The sequence below is a fragment of the Triturus cristatus genome, chromosome 1_2, assembly GCF_964204655.1.
Source record: "Triturus cristatus chromosome 1_2, aTriCri1.1, whole genome shotgun sequence".
NCBI classification, from domain to species: Eukaryota; Metazoa; Chordata; class Amphibia; order Caudata; family Salamandridae; genus Triturus; species Triturus cristatus.
The window spans coordinates 846,005,892-846,024,384 of NC_140580.1; the positions used below are offsets into that span (position 1 = coordinate 846,005,892).

At 47.7% G+C, this 18,493-nt stretch overlaps 1 protein-coding gene across 4 annotated transcripts in view; it reads left to right on the forward strand.

The window, feature by feature from the left end:
• Window positions 1-678: 678 nt before the first annotated feature.
• EPHA2 (EPH receptor A2) overlaps window positions 679-18,493 on the forward strand; it is a 53,549-nt gene continuing 35,734 nt past the window's right edge. For 3 of the 4 annotated variants that reach the window (XM_085609011.1, XM_085609009.1, XM_085609012.1), the window contains exons 1-3: window positions 688-1,082; window positions 12,043-12,110; window positions 16,094-16,754. In XM_085609011.1, coding sequence (XP_085465137.1) covers window positions 998-1,082; window positions 12,043-12,110; window positions 16,094-16,754 — 814 coding nt within the window. In that variant the 5' untranslated portion in view covers window positions 688-997. Of the gene's footprint in view, window positions 1,083-12,042; window positions 12,111-16,093; window positions 16,755-18,493 lie in introns of all 4 variants that reach the window. The other variant, XM_085609008.1, reaches the window with a different exon arrangement.

An 18,493-nucleotide genomic window follows, 5' to 3' on the forward strand; every position in this document is an offset into this window, starting at 1 on the left:
ATGGCCTGAGTTAAGTTCTGCGTTAGATCCGCATATTCCCGATCTAGACTGCGTTCCGGATCAAAGGACTGGACAATTGGGGGTAGCGCCTCGGTCAAATTTATTAAATCAACCTCTGCCCATTTGCGGGTTCTCCTGATTTCCGACGATAAATTATGTATATGGCCATGAATACGTATCTCACAGGACACTAGATGATGATCTGACCATACCAGATGTTCTTACAATTCCACTGTTATTGTTTACAAGGGGCTGACTCGATATCCATCACACCATTGACCTGAAGACACATGCATAATATTCATGCCTCAGGTCCTTGCTTAGGTTTCGGACTCTACGGAAACTTGACCAGAGCGGAAATGGCCTCTGTGTCTGAATTAGTGTAAATGACGGAGTATGAGTGTCGAACCCCCGCTTTCTGGTTAGCTGATGCCTTGGGGTGCGATGCTGCAGCACTGGACCCTACGTGTGTTTCTGCAGCTGCAGCCTCGGTGCGATGAGGTGCAGACTGTAATTATCCTCACTTGAATTGACCCTGCGGGACACCCGGGTTCCGGAGTGGGAGGGCCTTGCCAGGTCTGACATTCCGCGTGCACTGTCTCTTTAAGGCGGGCCGCATTCCTGAGGGAGGGGCTCGAGTGACATCAGCTCCAGGCATGAATGAGCAGGGCGAGCCCAGCAAACTTCGGGAACTTGGTACAGGAGCAGTCCTAGCAGACGGAGCCCGGGGCTGGGACGGTGTGCGCTGGCGGGGCTGGGGGACTGCAGCTGAAGGGGGCTCGAAGAGAGGCTGAAGTTAGAGGCGTCGGGGAAGCTGCACCTGGAGCTCGGTCAGCAGTGACTGGAGCGCCTTGGAAACGTGGAGCGACGGGAGGAGCGGCAGCTTGCAGCCGGACAGGAGGCACTGAAGCCGGAAGGGCTGAGACAGGTGGTGGAGCATCAAAGAGCACGATCTGGGATCCTGGAGCCCGACGGAGGCAGCCAGCACCGGAGCAGGATGAGGGACCTCTGGGTCTGCGCGCTCCTGATGTTCGCATCCCTCCTGCCCGGCCCGGCACTCGGATCGCCCCAGAGCACTGAAGGTGAGGACAGCGGCGAGGCGAGGGGTGGTGGTGTTTCGGGCCACTCCCGGGTCAGCGGAACCACACTTCGAGCACTGCCAGCCCCCCGCAGCCTAGGGTGTAACGGGGGAGCGCCGGGGGTTTATAACTTTTTCGTGTTTGATGGTATCGGGGCGTGGAGAGCCGTCCCTCTGCAGATACAGGTGCATGCTGCGTTGCTGTTAGGTTATAGACATATAGTTGAATCATTAAGTAGCCCCAACAGCCTAAGAAATGTACGGTGCCAACCTGGCACGGAGAAATATATATTGTGTATATCGCAATATATGACGTTTCCCACGTTAATTTTTCTGTTTTTTGATCTTCACAGAGAGGTGTCTGTGGGGAAGCAGTGCTCTCGCGTCATTGATTTTTATCTGAAATAATCACAGGCGGTCGGAAGTTGAGGGCTCGCGCATACCACGCTGGGTCCACGTTTGCTGAACTGTGACAGCACGTCGGCTTATTTGCCTTTGTGTACAACAGGCTGGGTCAGCATATACATCGGGTCTTGGTGGCACATTCACCACGGGGACATATGACGCTTTGGATTGGTAGTTGTCCGGCTTTAGTTCAGAGGGCCAGCTGTGCGTGGGGCGCATAGTCTCAGGTGTCTCATTGGCTCTTTAGACACTTTGGCTGGGTTGGCGCTGTTGCGTGGGTGAAACGTTGCTTCGGTTGTAGCCGGTTGGTAGGCGAATAGCGTTTGATGTAGTTAGTGCTTGCTTGCTGGTCTCTGCATACGCTTTAGGTTGTGTGTTTCTGCTTCACTGTGATGTCCATTTGCTGACTCCTCTCTGCTTAACTTCCCAGCGTAGGAGATACCAAAGTTTCCCAGGGTGTTTTTTAATGGCATAAGCCCTCTGGAGCGGCGTTGGGCATGCTCTGTCCAGTCGAAGAGGTAATAAAACAGACATAATAATATATTTTTCATACTGTAGTTGCCCTGACTCATCTGTTTTTCGGTGGCTGCCGTACCGGCTTCAGAGGTGACGAACCCACCTTGGCCATGGGCAGCCCCTTGGCCACCATGCATGCCACTGGCTCTGAGTCTTAATTGGGGGGGGGTGTTGTACTTGGGGCAACGGTTCGGTGTCCCAGATGGGAGCGGGTGTCGGGGTCGATCAGAGTCGTTTAGTTCTGCACAAGCACATCTGAGGTTCAATGTCATATTATGCTCTGCGCTTGGTGGTTTCTTTCAATGTGAGGTTTGGGGGAGAGGACCGGGCGCAGTCTGATCTTTAGTCTGTGGCATGGGTGGGTAAAATATTCCCCCCCCCCCCCATGCAAAGTTTGTTGAATCTGGCCCCAGCTGACTGCCCCATACCTGCTTTTTTCTTTTTAAAATATGATACTTGTGTGAATTAGTTGTATTACCACCGCTTTCTGTTGCGCCCTCTTCATTGCAAGGTGAATAAGTCATCTATCGAGGTGTTAGTGATCTGAAGGTGGACTTGGGTATTCCCAGCACTTCCGGTGTTTAGCCGGGTGGAATGTCGGACTCTCGCCCTTGCGCTTCCTGACTCAGGCCCATGCTCCGTCATCGGCTCTTATTCACCCGGAAACCTGGTCTGGAGGGTGCGGACCGGGACCGGCCAGGCCGGGCTATTGATTCATCCTCTGGCATGTCGAGAGGAGATGCGGGCTAATGGTTAAACTGCAGCGTGTGCAAATAACAAGTTCCGATCCCGGCTTCCCCCACTTAAAAGCTCTACGGTCCTTGACAAATCGCTTTATAGCCCCGCGCCTCACTTCCTTTATCTAAAACAAATGAAGAGGTAATGAGACCGCTCGCACCCGGCACACGTGGGTGACACTCCTCCGGCGCTCTCAAAGGCAAGCGGGTGAGGAATGTTCACTAATTTATAGTGTATCTGCACCAGTGCGCATCGTGTCACGTGGGCTAGTGCAATGAAGCAAATGCTGCTAGAACTGTAAAATATACCATCAATTGGGGTTCAGGGGACTCCTCGGGGCCCAGTGCAACTCCTGTACAAAGGGAGGCTGCGCTGCTGGCTGGCACGGGAAAATCATAATCCGTCCGACGAACCATTCCTTAGCCCTAGAAAGTAGTGGGGTGGTCATCCAACGTGATGTCAGGCGATTAACCTGATCACCTAGTTGCTGCTGTAACATAGCTGATGAGCACATTCAGGTAACGCATGGCCTGGTAAAAGTTACCTTTATTGAGGTTACTTGGGCGCATAAGCAATAAACCTTTTCGTGTAACCTGGCAACATAGCTAGCCACTTTCTTCATGTAATCTGTAGCCCGGTAACACAGCTAGCTTCCTAATTCATGTGACCTGTAACCTGCTAAATTAGCAGAGCACGTATATCATGTAACCTCCAACCTGGTAAAGTAGCTAGCCCCCTTCTTCAGACAACCTGTAGAGGGGTGACATAGCTGATTACTTTAAGTAGGCAGCCTGTAGTCTGATAAAATATCTGGTGACCAGGTAACTTGTAGCCTCAAAATGTAGCTGGAGACCTGCTGAAGGTAGCCTTTTCCCTGGTAAGATAGCTGATCATGTTCAAGTAACCTTTGGCCTTAGAGCATAGTTGAGTGCCTTCTTCCGTCACCTTTAGCTTGTAGAAAATACTTTTGTTCAGCCTTTGAATACTTTGAGGTGTATATAGCATCTCTCTTTTTTATTTTTTACCTATCTAGACATAATTCGGTTGATGTGCTGTAGAAGTATGCAGCCAGGGAAGACCAAATTATGTGGTAGAGTTGACTAAATTATGCAGCAGAGAAAGCAAATTGTATGGCATGCTGCAGCACATCCTTTGGTAATATTATTCTGACATATTTTGCCATTTTAATACACACAGTGTAAGATTTTGCATCTTTAGTAACAACATAACACCTAAATTCAGCATTCAGTGGCAGAAAGGTGACCAGTTAACGTTTTCAAAGGGTATCTCAGTGTGCAGCACCACATGAGGCATTTTTTTTGTAATTTTTGATCCACTTGAGCTACATCAAAAATAGATTTCTTGTTCAAATATGCAAATTCTGCAGCAGATGGAGGATTATGTGGTAAACCCTTTAGCTTTGTTCATAAAGCTGTGACCATAGAAACTCATAATCCCAGTGGCCTTAGCTATAAGAAACATACATGTTATTGATCCAGACCACAATTGATTCACTTCCTACAAATAGTCTTGATACTTGGCCACAGTGGAATTGGAGCTCGGCAGAGAAAGGGATTGTAGGTCAAATGGTAAGTGCTGCTGGACCGCACCGCTGCTTAAGTTCCAGCTCCTTAAAAGGGTGATCTAGAGGAGCTTTCAGAAGACTTCAGGACCTCCTACAGAGAGACAACAGACTTAAGCACAAAGATCTTATTGGTAGTTTTTATTAGGGGTAGATAAGGTGGCCATGGAGTGCTTCGGAACGGAGGTTTGCATTTTAAGACATTGCTTAAACACATATTTTCCGATTTCTTTATTCATGTAACTTCTGTAGTTTCCAAAGAGCCATGAGTGAGGTGGATATTGTGTGTGCTCAGCCAAACTGAAGAAGTCTACCCATGTTATAAATGCACACATGCTTGTGTATGCACACGTATGGATTAGTTAATATCATGATTTTGTTGTAAAGTGATTTTGCGTAATTTGCATGGTAAATACTGAATGGCAAATGCTATAATTTAAAAGTGTCCTGTTGAACCACAAGGGCCAGATCCGTGCCAGATTTCAGGACAACCATAGGCTATGTGATTGATTCCAATTGAGGCTTATTGAATGAACAATTATCCGAAATGGATATACTGAGAATCTGGTATGGTTCCACATTGGACACCTGTGTTCTCTGTCCTATGTAATTCATAATGCATGCATACATTAGTAAGTAGTTTAGACCGATACTTTAGTATTCACAACTAGGGGTACAAAGTGGGTGTGCAATAAATACAGACTTAGCTCACCATTAGTGACCATGCACTTCAAGCTTGGAGTGCTGTATACATTATGCAAAACACATTCAGGGTGAATTTTGGGTAGAAAGCTGCTTTCCACCTAGAGGCAGGGAGATGTTCACATTTCGCTAACCAGTGTTTACAATATAAGTAAACTGTTCACGGCGTTGGGGAAAAATGCATTGTGTGACATTAAAACCTTTATTTTTCCTTAATATGGTCCTTGCAAATTATTGCAAAAGTCTTAGTAGAATCAGCCTAATAAAGATGCAAGTCACTAAATGGAGATATGGTAAACTTTATACGATAACGATTACCGGATAGCTTGTTGACAATTTAAACTTTAACGGAGCTCTCATTGACCTGTTGTTTGTCTATGGTCAGAAGCTGTTGACTTAAAATGGAGAAGGGCAGTTGTATTTTCATATTAGAGACATCCATATGTTTCAGGCACGCACTTTATGCATTTTGTTCCTCCATCTGTCAGATCAAAGCAGTTAAAGAGCTAACCATCTTAAATTGGTTCTCGTCTTCAGGAGATATTTTGTGCAATACTGGATCCCAACAATAAGTGCATTACTCAAATTATGCAACACTACGAATGGTGTATACGCAGAGCTACTGTTATTATTCATTTCCGAAGCCATATATGTTTTCTGCATCATTGTGGATTTGCTACGGATCAATCCGTTTACTGTTTTCTTTAGATGACAGCACCAACAAATTGTTTCCATCTTGGGTGGATCAGAATTTAGTACAATTACTACTTGTGGAATACAGTGTGGTTCACAACATGCTGCCACAGTTAATTGGTCACCTTGCACTTGTTCATTGCTGTAGTTGGCAACTGAGGAGGTGAGAATTGCATTAAAACATGGTTACTATTTCTAACAGACTGATGAGCAGGGTGGATGTGTGCATTTGTGAATTGTGAGGAACTTAGGGGGAACACAATATCTTCATATTTAATATATTTCAAACAGGGTTGAAAGAATGCATCCTTATTTACCATTAAACCAGTTGTTTCACAAAAATGTATCTTTGCATTTTGGTGTCCTCAAAACACCAGTTAATCCAAGAGGGTGCGTGCTACTGAAAAATGCCAAACCTTTTTCATCTCTTAGGGTCTGATGTCTTCGACCCTGAAGTGCATCCTGGTGAAATGCATGCATAATAACTGTGCAGTAAATAATTATTGTTTTGTGTTTTCCTCACATAGAAGCATAGCAATGACACTATATTAATTAGAACTTTTTTTCTCCCAGGGTGAAATGTGTAAAATGCAAACAATCCTATGCTCAGCAGACAAGGAACCTGTGTATCCTCCTTTTTTTTTTTTTTCTTTTAAGTAAAAGCTGTGCCTTTTTTAAGCTGCATATTTCAGCTAAGTTTTAAAACTTACCTCCTGGGGCTCAATGTTGAGTTTATTCTATTACATCTCTGTGGCAGAGTGTCATTCCAACGAAAGCAGTTTTTTGGAAGAGTTTTGTTGACGAACAACATTTTGAGTAGTATCTGCAGAATCTGAAATGGTCCCTTTTGAAGAAAACAATATATTTGTTGTGGCGTTGGGATCGTGTGTGTGTGTGTGTGTGTGTGTGTGTGTGGATGCACAGTTAATGCCGCCTGTGTCCATAATTGCATGCTATGCCGCATAATTGCTTTTTGCGCCACATAATTCAACCTTGCCACATAATTTGACTCTGCTGTACCACATAATTCTAGTTTCCCTGCAAGTACATTCATATATTACAATTTTGCTAAAATATATATGAATCATAAATAGAAGGCAGCTTGTGATGAAAATTAAACCAGGCAGGACAACTCACAATTTTCTCCCGAGGGTGTGCGTGATTCCATACGTTAGCTGTGGGCCCTCTGGTGGCATGACTCCAGTCCCTAGTCTTGTTGACCAATATTGACCTTCTAGGCAGTTGCGTAATAATCCACTCTGTAATAGGAAGAGCTGTTTTAAAACTTCTATAATCATCCTGGTATTTGCTGGCAGTCCAATGATTAAGGGGGCGCATCTTTTAGTTTTCAGAGGCTTAAGCGTGGCAAATCTGCAGGAGGGGTCTGGCTGGGACTGCAGTTTGGAAATATGCCTTTTTAGTTCAGTCATATGACTCTTGGGCACAGACTGGGGAACTCCTGAACAGGGAGTAACCCTGTTCAGGAGTTCCCCAGTCTGTTGACACAGGGATTGGGGGGGGGGGGCACAGTACATGGTTCCATCTGATAAAATCTAAAGCAGTGTTTCGCTTCTGTGGGTTTCACTATTGGAGACAGCAACTAAATGCTACTACTAGTATCGTCAAATACTTCAGAAAAAAAGAGGGCGCCACTAAACCTGTTGTTCTAGGTGATTTTTCTACCACAAAACCGCCTTCTGTGTGATTTAGTTTTCTTCCAGAGACATGCAGAGTTCAGAGGAATCTTTCCACTTATAGGACCTGTGTGATCCGGTCACCCACTGCAGGGGAATGCCAAAAATAATAATCACTTGGGGGCTACTTGGTTATATGGTACCTAGAATAGGTCCTATATTTTTCCAGGTAGGCCTCAAAATAACCATAGCGATGGGTATTTATAGTGCTTTAACACCTTAGCGCGTGCCATGTATTATACAAGGAGTAGTCCTCTAAATAACCAATCATGCAGTGCCTAGAAAGGTGGAAGAGCCTTATAATGCCCGTATATTACCTAAGAGAATGACCTGCTCTCTTCTTGAGTTCTGCAGGAAGATGAAAACCTGGCTTATCAATTACCCAGCCTATCCTGGCATGGGCAGGGGGCACACACCTGCTCAGTGCCAGGATACCCTTGCAGGTGATAGATAGTCCACCTTACATATACACATAATGCATTCACATGCTCAGTTCTCGTGGGCAATATGTGGGCTGCTCAAGGGCAACCTGGGAACTACATGTTTATAATCCCAGAGAAACACCTGGCAAGTGCCTCCTGCATTGTGATTCACCAGGCGGATGGCAGTACGTGTGATCTGGGGCCGGGCCTTTACATTCCTCCTTGAGTGTTAATGGATGTCGAGGCCCATGTTTGGTGCGCTTCACTACTCCCGGCAGGTGCCTACAGGCCTAGTAGGAGACAACGTGAAGAGGTAACCTCCCCCCAAAACCAGATGAATTGTATGAGACCCAGAAGTGCCCCCATATATAAACCCACCTTCATCAAAAGACTTCAGGGCGGGTCCCTTAGAAGTCATAAACGGGCATGTTGAATGATTTTTGAGCCTGCGATGCTCAGCGCATGAAAGTCGGCTCTGCTCCGAGGAGGCTTTTAACTTTACTTTGAAAACCCGGGTGGTCGTCTTAGCTAAAACTTCAAAGTCCATGCCTGCCGCCTCCTCTTCCCCCTTCGACACCCACTCCTAAACTGCTGCCATCTCCATCGCAGGTGGGACGGCACTTGTGGGAATGTGGCTTTTCCAAGCCAGGAAGCATCCTGCCTCATGTCCTGTGTGGGCGCCCCCGGGGCACTTCCTGTCCCTCCCTCCGCCCCGGAGGGTCCCGCGGGGATACTGCGATCTGTTGACAGAAGGTTTGCATCGTCGCTGCCCAGCGACACTGGAACCAGTGTTGTCCTAATTGCAGTGGTTCTGGTCAGTAGTGCAGGCATTGGAGGGGGTCGGGGGCAGAGCTGAAATAGCAACTCGCGCAGGCGCAAGTGATGGGAGATGTCGCCTATGGGCGCAATCGGAGATTTACATGAATAAACGACATGGAGTGCATGACCATTAAGCGAGTGGAATTGAGAGCATGTAAAACGCATGTGGGTCACGACCATCTGGCGTCCACTCCTTCTCAGTATATCGGGCTAGTCCGGTGGGGTGGGTCAGTGTAGTGAGTGGTACTTTTCGCTGGCTTAAGAAGGGCCTACCGGAAGTACTTAAGGACAAGAGTAAATGTGATAGTCGGGTATGCTGTTGAGGTCTAAAAAGTGTCTTTCCAGGAGGGAAGGGCGCCTCTTGTCATATAAAAGCGCTGAACATACATTTTGAACGCACACACTTCAAACTGCTTACATTGGACAAGGGGCGGACTTTTGACACTTTTTTTCAAATGCTTAATGGTAAACCACCGTCTATGCAAGTGGATTGTGGAATAAGGCGCGCGCAGGGCGGCGATGCACTCCAGCACCCTTTCCACATTGAGCTCCGCATTGAGAACTAGATCTTGAGATATGCGTGAGATCTCAGATTAGTGTAATGGTGGGCTATCCTGGATGTCCATTAAAGGAGTACCAGTGATGCTCAATTGCATGCAAATGTTGTATGTGAAGCACTGTGGTCCATTCGCTCTACAAATAAGAATCTTGTATTTCCCCCTCTCTCCTTGTGTGCTCTCCGGCGCACTGTGTGCGACGGCAGAAGGTTCCAGATTATTTTCGAGCCCCCCCCCCCCCCCTGTGCTTGTTTGATAGCAGACAGGGATGTGCCTCGTGGGTGTCGTATCATGAAATGGCACGAGGCACGCAGGTGGTATGAATCATCGTCTCTCCCGCTGCCGTATCAGTGGAGTCCTCTCGCCTCCTGCAAGCCCAGGTATAGTTTGCATGAATGCAGCGGGGCTCAAAGCCGTGCCCGGAGGAGGCCCTGTGTGCCACAAGAAAACTGGTATATTTATGTTGGCAGCAGCTGGTCCATGCTCCCGCCCTGACATTTCTCCTTTTTGGACGGTACCACTTCACCTGTGATCATGCTGGCGGCTGGACATGCCCGGGCATGTGCGCTGAGCCACTGGCTGTAAAGCCCCAGTTTACACAGCACGTTGTGCACGTTGTGCAGTAAGGGAGCCGTGCTGTGACCCTTTCGGGCGGGGAGAGTTCTCAGCTCGTGCCAGTTTTCACAACTCGCTGTGACGAGTACGCAAAAACACAGCCTCTCTACCTCAAAGGAATTCATTCTCAGCAAATGGCTGAAAATACACTGAATCCTGTTAAACTCGCACCTGTTGTAACTCCTGTTCGCACCCACACAGTGAACTGCAGCTCGCGTCTGGAAACGTGATTTCAGAGACCCGGTTCAAGTGAGGTCTTCAACCATTGAACGTCACTTCCGTTACATGCCTTAATTTACGCACCTACAGGTGGTGCTGATAGCTGCTTGCGGTGTACCAGCGGTCCCTGTAAACAGTTCTGTGATACAAGAACATTGGGGCCAAGAAAGAGGGACGGGGAGGAGGGGATTATCACTTGCAACCCCCGCCAATTTTTTTTTCGTTTGGGTAGTTCTTGTCTATTTGTCCCGGATTCGTTTTCTGCATCTCCACCTCTTCCTGCCCCATTTCTTCCTTCTGCCTGCCCCACTGCCCATTTCCCCTCGCCCCCTGGTGCTTTTATTGGCCCCTGGTATTGTCGTATGCTTATGAAGTGCTTCATTTTCTTAACTAATTTTTGTCCACAGTGGTAGATTTATATTTCTTTTTAGCATTTTCTAGTATACTGTTTGTATTCTTTCAGGAAAACTTGAGGCCCCAGTTTGTGTTTTGGGACACTGTTGAGAAGGTAATTAGACTCCTCGTGTTCGAAGAAGCAGGGGTGTTTGCCGTGCTTCTTTCAGTATCCTCGTTTTTGCCTTGCTTTGGGCTGGTCACCTCTGCAGCGCGGTTTCTCATTCAGTCCACTCTTGAAAAGCCAGCTTGCTGCATGCAGGGTTTCTAATGTCCTTTCTCTGTTTACACATTTTTGACGTGTGTGCTTTGTATGCGTGACCTCCATCGAGGTACAGTGCACCAACCTCCATTGCCCCGCTGCTGCACCAGTTGCTTCAGTAAAAAAAATGCAAAGTAGTATTTCAAGAGTCCAACAACATCCGTCCTCGAGGGCATCCTCAAATATGACTTTTAGAAAGCCTGTCATGGCACCAAGTTACCTTTTCAATGAATGATCCAGGGAGTTTCAAGTAATTACCTGTTCGAGTAGATTGTTTTTCCAAAATGGGTGTGCCATGATGCATTTACCGCTAAGGAGGCTGTCCCTACCTTTGGGGGTCCCCTGCTTTCTAGGCTCTGTAAGCACCCGGTGCCAATTTATATAATTTGCACTTGTTCTGACCTCTGAGGCACCAGAGCTACTTAAACAAGCGTTGCCAAAGCCAAGTTCTCACCTTATTGTCCTGCTGACATTGGCAACTTGTTTTTGCATTTGTATGGTGAATAATTGTCAATATTTGCATGACGTGCATCAATTTTTGCTGCAAGTTTCCTCCAGAAGAAATATGGTAAAATAACCGCGGGGGGGGGGGGAGCTGCATCACCTCATAAACTCGGTGCATTTTTAGAGATTCTAGATCATTTAGCCTTACTCTGCATTAATTAGTTCTGCGGGGCACTTTGTAAGTAACAGTTTATTTATAAGATGGATCGGTGATAAACGTGTCAGTTCATTTATTACTTTGACAGCAGGCGATGATGAACTGTGCACCGTGTGCTGCTGGGCAGGGTAGGGCGGAAACAGAAAATAAGCCCAGGGAACCGAAATAAAAGTTGCCCTTTGGGAATTATATAGTTAAAAAAAGTATCTCATATTTGTAAACTGGGGCAGTTTTGAACATGTGAAGACACTGTTTTAAGAGTTTTGTAAGGTATTGAAGGCAGCATGGATTTGAGCTTGCTGCAGGCAATGTTTGTTTTATTGTCGGGAAAATCAACAGTAAAACCGGCCCAGCAGACCATAAAACATGCCCACCAACAGCCCAAAAACTAGCCCACGCTGACCTTTCAGGTCAGCCCGTCGGGGACGGTCTGATTGCCCTAGAGGTCAGTCCAACCCTGCTGCTGGGATCCAATGGACATGGTGTTCTCTTATCTTACATGTGGGCGGTAGGGGTTAATTTCCCAGAACGGAAGTCGAGGTTTCTTGCTGTCCTGCCCTGACTTTGCCATGGAGGGAGATTGACAGTGGTTGTGGTGATTTGTTTTTTCCCCTTGGGCGTGCATCAAAAGTTGTTTATTTTCGAGTTTACACCTTATCACAGGCTTCATATGTTTTACCTTACAGTTGAGCTCCTGAATTTTAAGAAGGCGCAGGGTGAACTCGGCTGGCTGACACATCCCTACGGCAAAGGGGTAAGTGAAAACGTGCTGTTTTTTTAAGTGTTGAAGGAAGGGGGGGGGGGGGTCTTGGCACTTAGCGACGGGGACCATGTTCTGTGCCAGATAACGGGGCTAGAGCTTGGGGGCTGTTGTCCGGGTTTCGGTGCACTAGAAGGGCCTGTCTGAGAAGTGTCATTTATATGTGAGGCCCCGTGTGCTTTATTGAGCGGCTGTTATGTGAGGGCCACGTGCTGTTTGCGGGCCCCATATGCGGTAAGTTGCTGTGGTGTGGCAGGGTCACATTCTGTTTGAACATGCTGGTGCTGAGTCGAGTGGTTGTGCTGTGTGCCATACTGTGTGCTGTGTGAGGGCCCAGGTGCAGTGTTAAGTTTGTTTGCTGTGAGAGGCCGCGCAGTGTGAGGAGCTATCCATGTTTGCTGTGCGTAGACCCCGTTGTATTTGCTCTTTGGGAGCCGGGGTGCCGCATTAAGTGCTCGCAGGACTTGTTCCCTTGTCATTTCTCACCCACTGGTGTCAGGAGGTTAATTGGTGTTTGTTTTCGCCTCCCCCATCCTAACCCCGATGACAGCTTTAATCCCAGGTCTTGACTAAATCCTGTTAAACCCCGCGGCCTCTTGGGACCTCCTCTCCGAGGCTGACTGAGCGGATGGCTCGGTTAGTTTACAGTGAGCCCGGAGAGCCCGGCTCGCTCGCCAGGTCCCTGTCCGACGCAGACCTGGTCTCGCTTGCCCCCTCAGCTGCAGGCCGGGCCTCGCCAGCTTCCGTCAGATACAGGCCCGGCCTCGTCTTGTCCCCATCAGATAAGGGCCCGCTGGGTACCCGATGTGAGCTGCGACCCAGCCTGGTCCCAGCGCGCTGCGAACTCTACCCCAAAAGTACCTACCCCCGGTGTAGGCGGCATGCCTTACCTTCTCGCGGTGATCTGCACGCTGTTAAACACATGTCCAGGCTTCGGCCTGGCCCCTGTGGACTGCATGTTGTTTACCTGGTGTCCAGATCCCTCCTAAGCGACAATTAGCGGATGTGTGCAGATCAGGTGAAACGCCTCCCCCAGAGGGACTTGTCTTGTTTATGCTGTTTTCTGGTCCGAGTACCAGCTCCAAGGGCTTGTGTCTGCAGGAGCTAGCCGTGTCTGGCTAAAACCAAGGCCCAGGAGGGATCGCTTTTCCCACTAGACCTCGCCTCAGCCTCTGACAATCTGCACCTGCGCTACGTGGCGATGGAAATTATAGTCCGAGATTCAGCTGTAGGCCACCAGGGCGAAAAAGTGAGTTCTCAACCACTGACTCTTTGCAGCATTTACAGGATTTTATTTACAAGGATCCCAGACAGATTCGACGTCGTCCACTACAGGTACACAAATGACACCTAGAAGACACAGCAACTGGCTCCGCTACTGAAGTCCTACTCGCCAGCCCGGCAAACCTTTCCTTCATCTGACGATTGCCCTCAGCCATTGGGAAACCCCTCCACAATCCCTAGGGAAAGGTTCATAACCTGGATGATGTTTGATTTCGCTTCAACATCTTCCCCTACCTGCTCCTATTTGGCGGTGCAATCAAACTACAGTGTGCAAAGCGTTGCATGGTGGTGCACCCAGATACCTGAACAGATTGTTCTCACTTTGCCAATTTACAAGATGCCTTTTGCATCCTTGCAGCATAAAGTTGTGCTCCTGCCTTTGAGGTTGGAACTTGATGAATGAAGAACCATGCATGCTCAGTTCGCTAGCCATGACCTCCCTCCTCCTCCACTAATTAATGGAAGACTAAGAAGTTCCCACGCAGACTAAATGCCTGATGGTTTCGCTCGGCCTGCTGCTTTTAACCACATCCTGAGAAGGTCAAGGCACCTGGTCCGACACAGTCGACTGGTTGGGTCCAGGCCTGATCTGGCTTGAAATTAACTTTTCTACCAGGTTACACCTCAGTATCTGTCATAAACACGCACAACTATTACATCTCTGAAAGTGGTTGGATATAGTCTAAAAAATCAATAAAATGTTGAGAATGCCTGCTGATTTCCTACACAAATACATTTGTGAGGATGTCATCTCCATGCCCGAGTTTGCTGTCCTCTATGACGAATTGCTGTATATGGGCGAGTGGGGGTGGGGGGGTCATCTGACAAATAAACTGGGAGGGTGGGTAGCTGAAGGATCATTAGACAAGTTACTCAGGATAAGCCGGCCTCTTGCAGGCCTGCTCTCCTCAGCAGTTCAAATTCTGCTGATAATACCTTTTCTCCACAGCAGTTCATGCTGTTCCACTGTTCTCTCCTCGCCCGCCTTGGCATTTCCTGTTTCTCAGGGATTAGACACAGGATTTTGTATGCATGCCATTACAGAAATGGCCACAATTGTTGAGTTAGGGTGTGTTGGGTTCATGTTATGTGTTTACTAATCTCTCAAGTTAAGTACACACGCTCTTAGCTGCTGTATTGTGGCAGTACTTCTTTTTTTGGAGGTCGGCCAGTGTCCCTTTCACTAACAGCATGTCTAGGTGTGCTCGTATTGTATTGTTTAGCAACTGGTTGCAGTGGGTGCGGTCTTCAATATCGATGTTTTATTCCACATTAAAATACTTTTTCATAGTGTTCGGCCACATTTCTTGATCTCCTGTCTCTTCATGTTATGGGCTGACTGATAGTTCAGAACCAGTATATCCAAATGTTGAGCTTCTACTGCATGTGAGAGTCCTACTTACACCTTGTATCTGGTTGTTTGAGTAAATTCTTTTTTGATGTCTAGTTTTGTGGTTTAGTGTTGAGTGGGTCTCTGCATTGGAAATGCAGAAGAAAGCGATTTTGAGAATTGTTTTCCCTGTTAATTGCATTGATGCGATGGGTACATGAGGAGGAGGTAATTCTCAAAAAAGATGAAAAAGGAATTATCTGTAATAAAAAATAAATAAAACAACAGGGGCCTGTCCTGATTTTCATGTCGGGTGATCAAATGTGCACTGGTGCCTAGAGTGGGCCTTCATCACATTCTGCACTTCTATTCTGATGTGGGAGGTTAGGCTTTTAGGGTCAGTGGTGGGTTGTGTGCTACCTCTGCTATCCAGTCTAGAAGTTTTTGTGTCTGCCTCCTCTTTTTTGGTGGGGTATTTAGAGATGATAGTGAGTGAAGGGACGGGAGGATTGTACAAAGTATTCACAAGGATGAAAAAACTCTATTTTGGAGCAAGTATAGTTCTTCTAACTCGTTTTCTGCTATGGCTTGTTGGGTAACCGGGGGAGAGGTAGTGGTGAATGGTTTGACTTACAAGCCCCTCTCGCTTTCCATAAGGGGTGTTGGATTTGGCAAACACATGCTGTAGTTCATGGTCTTAGGTGATCTTCATGCTTCTGTTTGCTACTGTGGGTGTTTATGTGGCTGTGGGTGTTTCATGGGAGCTGTGGTTAGCAGTCTGTTGCCTGGTTGTCATACCCCTTTATTCTTCCTGCAATCAGTTCTTAGCTTTGTGGGTAGCGGCTGTGAGTGAACTTTCTGTTTTCTGGTCTTAACACCTCTCTGCCCTTTCTATATTGGGTCTTGTATTTTAGGGGAACTTGAGTTAGTTATTTATTCATCATCCGGCTTCATTCCTCTCTTACTGTTATGGGTACTGTGTGTTTTTGTTTTTTTTGTGTGTGTTTTTTTTAGTAAAGTGAGCTGTGTTGAGTGGGTTTTCTCTACAGTAAGGCCTGCTGTGTCTTCTTGCTACCTTGGGTCCTGTGTTTGTGCGCGATGCTTGGTGTGTTGAGTGGTCTCTCTCCATCCATAACCCTCTCCTTGATGCATCGTGTGATAGTGTTAGGGGAGCTCTAATTTGTGGTCTTTCCAGCCTTATGTCTGTGATTCATTATGTGTTTGGGTTGTGAGAGGAGAGGAGCAATTGTTTGTGGTCTGTACAGTCTCATGCCTCATTGCTGCACTGGGCGCTGGATTTAGGTGTTGAGGAGTGGTCAACCTCTTTCCTCCAGCCTCATGCCTCTCTCTCTCTATGCTGCAGTGGGACCTGCTCCAGAACGTGATGAACGAATCCCTCATCTACATCTACTCCGTCTGCAATGTGCTGGAGGGGGACCAGGACAACTGGCTGCGCACCAACTGGATCTACCGCAGCGAGGCCAGGCGCATCTTTGTAGAGCTGCAATTCACCGTCCGCGACTGCAACAGCTTCCCAGGGGGTGCTGGCTCTTGCAAGGAGACATTCAACCTCTACTATGCAGAGTCCGATGTGGACTATGGTACCAACTTCCAGAAGCGCCAGTTTACCAAGATCGACACAATTGCACCCGACGAGATCACCATAAAGGATGACTTTGCATCGCGTAACGTCAAAATCAATGTGGAGGTGCGCCCGGTTGGGCCACTTAGCCGCAAGGGTTTTTATCTAGCCTTTCAGGACATTGGTGCCTGCATTGCACTGCTGTCGGTTCGCATATACTACAAGAAGTGCCCAGCCCTTGTGCAGAACCTGGCAGCCTTTCCCGAAACCATTGCTGGGGCTGAATCGCAGCCTCTCACCAAGGTGCGCGGGGCCTGCGTAGAGTACGCTGTGGCGGCAGAGGAGCCCATGATGCACTGCAACGGCGATGGAGAGTGGCTGGTGCCCATCGGGCAATGCCGCTGCCAGCCTGGTTACGAGCGGGTGCTGGAAGCCTGCCAAGGTAAGACAGCTTGGCTTTTGTGTTGGGTAAGCACAATGATGAAGGGTCCCCCCCCCATACTGGAGGGGGTGCATGGGGAGAAAAAGGAGGAGGATGGCAGAGGCAGGTGGGGTGCATAGAAACGGGAGGCAGGTGGGGTGCATAGAAATGGGAGGCCATGAGATCTTTCAAAGAGGTCCGTCTGGCTGGTAGACGGGGAACATGAGCGCCTACTCTAAACTTTGCGTCCAGCGTGCCCCTGAGCAAGAATATGTTTCTGCTACTTTAGCTAGGGTTTATTAGTTTCATCTGCACATGTAAGTACAGTTTTTCAAGTTTATAAAATGCATAAAATATTGTAGTTCCATTATTGTTTAAGGAAAGTGTGCATTAATAAGAAACATGTAGTAAAAATACCCAATCTGTGTCCATTGCCCTTCAGGATTATTCATTGTCGAGAGGTGGTGTAAAGGCAGATTACCCTTCTACATTAAGCACTATGGGGGAGGGGCAGAGGATTGCCCACCCATTACGTTTGCACAAAACCATACTGGAAAGTGTTCCTTTGATCATTTGTCTTCGAGTTTAAAAAATGGGGCATTGTATCATAAAATAACTCCTGCCTGTAAACGTGTCCCGTTTACCTTAACCAGAAGGGCTGTTTCAGTATCAGTTTCAGTTTCCCGAAACCTGTCCCAGTCCGTTCACACAACTACGTTAGTGTAAGCGGCGGTTTAACTCGTGTCCTCACATATATCGGGTCTGTTTATATGTTCGTTGCAGATCTCTCGATTAATTAACAGGACCTGTATTGGGGTACCAGAACCGTCTCTACTTTTTGACTCCCCGGGCAATGATTTGTCGTGGGTTTGAGATGCACCTTCCGGGGCGTGCCATGTTAATCGATCGCCATTCGGCATCTTAACAGCTTGGTCCCCTGTGTACAGCAGGACGAGACCGCAGTACCATAATCTCCCCGCAGGTCAGACTGGCTGGACACCTTGTTCCCACCGCGCCCCATGTATTAATGGCCTTGTTGACCTTTTAAGCCCCCCTCCCCCCCCGTGGGTGGCACCTCACCCCTTCCCTGCCACGAACCGTGACGAGTAGGCCGGGTCGGGGCCCCTTCCATTGGTAAATCCGCCCTTTCACACTTCTTAAGACATGCAGAACAAGCTATAAACACTCTCAAGGCGTGGGGGGAGGGGCGACGGGGGGTGGGCGAATGAGGGAGACAACAGTATTGGCTCTTTCAGCTTTTATTGTGGGAACAAACACTGGATGTCGGCTTACAAGGAGACTGATAAAGGAAGACGAAACCTAAAAGGAAAACGACTGCTTCACTTGTGTCTGCAACACAGACTTCAGGGTTACTCTCTCGCGATATCTCCACTGATTGGCAATTGTTTGCCTGTTTCATGCTCGTGTACATTGTGTTTCCGAAAAGAGGCAGGATTTTTCCTGTTCTAAAACCTCCAAGGGCTTTAGACCCTGATGTCGTCTTGAGAAATGAATGGCATCGCGTCTGCGTGGCCTTTGAGCACTGTGGCCAGACTCAACTTCACGGAAACATATCTTAAGCAGCTGACACCGTAGGAGTGCAGTGGCGTGCTGTTACCCAGGAAGTGCAGTAGGCGCTACAAGGCATGCGTTTCGAGGCCCCGCCCTGACAGATGTTTACAGTTAATTATCTTCCTGTCCTGGGATTCAGTCTCTAAACAGGTTGAATCCGGAACACCCCCAAACGTAGTATGATCACT